Consider the following 4,981-nt stretch of genomic DNA (forward strand, 5'->3'; position numbering starts at 1 on the left):
CGGAATGGATCAAGATCACAGAAACACAGAAAATAAACGAATATTTTATTTATTTTGTTTAGCTGTCGAGTTTTGAACGACAAAGTAATTACTGGTGATAGCAGTATCTTATTTTTAGAGATGATATTTAAAATTGTCTTACAATAATAATAGCTTTCATTATAGTTACGTCATGATAATTGAATTGTTCAACTTTCACTTTAGTTATTGAATCAGATTAAGCTATAAAACAGAGTACCTCAGCGATAGTATTATTGGATAATATGACTACTATTAAATATAAGGTATAGCAATGTTATTTGATTTTATTGTTGTTGGACGCGACTATTTAAGAGGATTTTGAATTTTTATATTATATTGAACATGATACGGTTTACTAGAGTGTTTCGACTAGTAACAATATTTAATGAATTACGTGTTTAACTGGATAGATAATATAAATAATGACAACGACTTTTAAGTAACGAAGACATTTTTTTTCATCTTTAATTATGAAAATTGGTAGTAAAGTAATTCCACATTAAAACTTTTATTTTGTTATCATGACATAAAAAATAAAATAACCTTTGATAAAATTATCCACTAAGCTGCTAATATAAGAGATAAAATAACTAAAAAAATTATTACCCAAAAAAAATTTGGAAAGTCTATCTGGGGTAAAGTAGTTTTATAATGTTCCGAGTCACTGAGTATTTAAATAGTCTTTTCTTTTTCAATTACAAATTTTGGAATTTTACAATGTGCTCTATAGATATTGAATGATAATGTATATATATTTTTGGAATAAATGTCATTAGGCATAATAATACCATGAATCTTTTTTTGAATTACACAAAAACCAAATTATTGTTCACTAAAAAAGGGATATAATTAATTTTGTCGGAAACTAGAACAATGTCAATATTTATAGGTCCTAATCCGTTAGTCTTAATTAACTGAATCTTAATAATGTATACGTTTTTTTCTACTTTCAATAATATTTGATTTTTCTCATTTAGTTTTGTGTTTTTTTAAGGATTATTTCGCATTTGATGAAAACGTTGGAAAATATATTATACCTTACATAAAGCAATTAAAAGAATGCGATCTAATTATTGGTGTTACTATAAATACAGCTCCATCAGCAATACAAAACCCTTGCAGTATGTTATATATGTTTTATTTTCACAGATTAATGGATTTTAATAATATCAATTATTGAACGGTGTTGATTTTTATTTAATGTGTAATGTAAATGTTATATAAAGTAGATAATCAAAATATATTTTATTTGTTATTATTTATTTTTAATAGTCAACATACTTATGATTTATTTAATAATATTAAAATACTTTCTAATCATTCGAAAATTATTAAACTATAGCTTATTTTTTTTTCATTTAATGTGTTAGTTATACATTTGGGGCATACATTTGAAAAATTACTAAATATTTATTTTTGCTATTTATAAATATAAGAGTTGTTTACTTGGAAAATTTACCAATTTGTTAAAATATCTTAATAATCAAGTTGTTTCACTAATAACTTAAACATTTCAAATAATATGTTTGATTGATTTTATAAAATTTGTATTTAATAACTATTAACTTTAATTTTTATATTTTTTTAAGTCTATAATTATGACGAATTGAATGGAATAGTTGATTTCTATGAGGTAGATACTTATTTCATGAATCAATGCAATCCAAATTTGTATAATGGAAGGACTCCAATTACAAAAAGTGAGCACGGTCCTAACTACCTCTATGGAATGGTAAATACACTTGGTTTTATTTGATAAAATTGAATTGTCACATACAAATTGAGTTTTTTTTTGTGTAAAATATATTATTGTAATTTTTGTAAAAACTATATTAGTACTATTTCGTATAGGGGAAAGAGCTGGTCATCGAAACTACCTATTATTTTTTTTAACCTAATGTTTTTCGTATAAATATTAGTTAGAATGATAAATAATGACCTATAAAGTTTTTTCATTAACTAAACATAACATTTTAAACAGAAATTCTTCAATCGTTTACAGTGCAAATTAAAAATCTGGGTTAAAAGAACTCGTTATGTATTTCATATGTAATAACTAATGAGTTATGATGTGATGCATATTTTGGAAGTGTTCTTTTTTCAAGGTTTATATTTTTATAATTAATTGTTCAGTTTATTATTCCCATTTTTAAATTTAATGTTTTTAAATAAATGAAATGAATATAATAATTATTTAGAAATATATCAGACAAAATCTAAATTCATGTATCTTTATTTATAATTACAAAAATATCACTTGTTGGAATAGTTATATAGACATATAGTAGTTATCGAGTCATTTAGTGTAAGTCATGAAATTATAAGTTGTAAGTTTTAATGTCACTATAAATTATTTACAATTGTTCTTATTTGATAATTTTAGGAAGAGGTGGCATCATATATAAATAAATCGAAGATATCTCAAGAAAAACTAACTTATGCTGTCGAATTGTATCCAGCTAACAACAATTCAACAAATTATGCTTCATATACACAAGTATCGTAGATTTAAATATTATAGCTAAATACAAGTTTTAAATTTATTTTTTTAACTGCCTCAGGTGTGTACAGGACAATATGATAGTTCAATTTGGTGTGTACAAACATCTAGAAATCTATATGATAAGGTAAATAATACACATTTTAATTAAAACTTTTTGTACACATACATATATGATTAATTACTGTTTTATTCTTAAATTTTAACTACAAGATTTGTCGTCTTTAGATAATATTTTACTTGGAATAAAACTCAAAACTGCTGTTTGATTGTTTTATGAACTTCTGTTTTATTGTATTAATATTTTAAATTGTTTGACAGTGGTTCGATTACAATATTCTTTTTTGGTCAATAATTACATGTATTTATTAAGCCTTAAGGATTTTACAGAAACAATATTTAGGATTACAATATTGTCGGGAAGAAGACAGGTTTGATGAAAATATATAACTCAACTGTGAAGATGTTCTCTTTTATTGTCTATTAATTGATCACAGTCCTTGATTCGTATCGCTGGTGTAGTTGACTGCGCGGCGTTTTCACTTTTTCTTATACGGATGGTGGTCACGGGTGAATTAATTTAATCTTATCTTATATATACAGTTGTTAGAGTGAACATTATCAAAGTTTATTTAATTCATGTGATAGAGAGAATTGTTCAGCAGTGTGTTTGCCTATAATCTAGTATTCCAATGTTTTGGCATACTATTTGTCATAGCTATAAATGTGTAGTCTGTAGTCTTATGCAGTATTGGAATACCATCCGATATCCTTATTACAGTGGACTACAATAAGTGGGTAAGATAGGTGGTACTTACATGGAATTTCATAGTTGCTTATATGAATTTTTTCTTTTGCTAATAGGTTAGCATTTCAATAAGTACTTTCTTGATGTGTTCGGTTTATGCGTTGTTCATTTAGTAATCCTGTTATTTTAAACGTTTTCTGTTAAATATTTTTTAGTTGATTATGCTTTGAATTCTTGCTTTATGTAAATTTGAATATTATGAATTAATTAATAAAGTTTATTGATGTCTGACATTAATACGTAGTCGCACCGAGAGCGCTCTAGGTAATATATTGTGAAATATTGAATTCTTAGGAAGTGATGGTCAATGGAGACGGATTAAACATTTGTTAATGTAAACGAGGCGAGATCGCGCCACTTACTCATCGTTGATGGTCTTGTCTCGATACATACTATACAATGAATAATATTAAAAATAACTTATCAACTTTTTATTTGGATATAAAACTAGTACTCAAAAGTTTTAGAACTGTTTAGTTTTACTCTTTATAATTTTGATAACGTTGTAGGCAATATGGCGAAATACAGCAATGTCCTGAACTCTAATGTTCTACCAGGTTCAACTTTATTGAACCGAAATAGTTGTATAGATAAACATAAAATATTTACAATTTAAAATAAAAATCATCTGTCATCTAAGATAACCTTACATTCCCTCTCTGAATATATGTTTTTCGCATAAATCATAGAATTATGTAGAGATTGAGCAAATCCACTACTATTTCGAAGGAAAGTAGTTATACGCAAATATGAGTTATTAAATTATTTTATGTATTATGATAAAAGGTAGGAACTGAAAGGTACGTATTAAATGTAGTATAACTACGAATATATTAAAACCTAAATCTTATATAATATTGTTTTGTTTAAAAATATGTTATTTTATTATTTCATGTTGTTTTAGGGAAAATTTATACGTAAACAAAACAGTGGTATTATTATCGAATATCCGGAGTTTGATGACATTAACAACGACTGTGGTTGTAATTCAACATTTAATGGATTTAACAACATAATTGGCGGCTTCAAAAGTGGTCAACTATCACCATGTCAGAATTTTGACGTTCAATCAAATTCATATACACTTAAATAACCAGCTGTTAACTCATTAACTGTTAAAGTAATATAAAAGTTTATTCAAATTTTAAACGTTTTTATTGTTGTTCTAATTTTCTTTACACAAAAATTCAAACTTGTTTTAAACTTGTAGACATGTAGTTTATGATTTAATTTTTGGATCTGTTAAAATGCACAATTTAATCCTGTTCTAAATGATTTAATAGACGGTAGTATCTAGTTATATTTATTATATTTTATCACAATATCATGATTTATTGATTAATGTATTGTCACATACTTAATAATATGTATTACATTTTTATATATATTTATATATATATATATATATATTGGTAATTTGTTTTTTTTTATATTTTATTTAATTTATTTACTTCCGAGTAGTATGCATAAACGACTACAAACATTGTAATTGTTTATTATAAATTAACTATAGAAATACAAAATTGTAATATTGATAAAATGTTTATTTTTGCGTGTAAGTCACTAACATAGGTAGAGTCAACAGTCAATTTTATTGAGGCCACATATTATTATGTGATTTAACGTCATCGACTGTTGTTGTATCATACTCG

General features: G+C 25.0%; 1 protein-coding gene across 1 annotated transcript; it reads left to right on the forward strand.

Annotated features, from left to right (window-relative positions):
- Positions 1–1,015: 1,015 nt before the first annotated feature.
- On the forward strand, positions 1,016–4,472 carry LOC112597410 (the record flags this gene model as incomplete). Its single annotated transcript, XM_025343456.1, has 5 exons — positions 1,016–1,142; positions 1,611–1,753; positions 2,405–2,518; positions 2,583–2,648; positions 4,234–4,472. Coding segments are annotated over 5 exons (639 nt in total), but the record flags the coding sequence as incomplete, so codon positions are not given.
- Positions 4,473–4,981: the final 509 nt, after the last annotated feature.

This window comes from Melanaphis sacchari, unplaced genomic scaffold (assembly GCF_002803265.2).
Source record: "Melanaphis sacchari strain LSU unplaced genomic scaffold, SCAv2.0 Contig40_pilon_pilon, whole genome shotgun sequence".
Taxonomy (NCBI): Eukaryota; Metazoa; Arthropoda; class Insecta; order Hemiptera; family Aphididae; genus Melanaphis; species Melanaphis sacchari.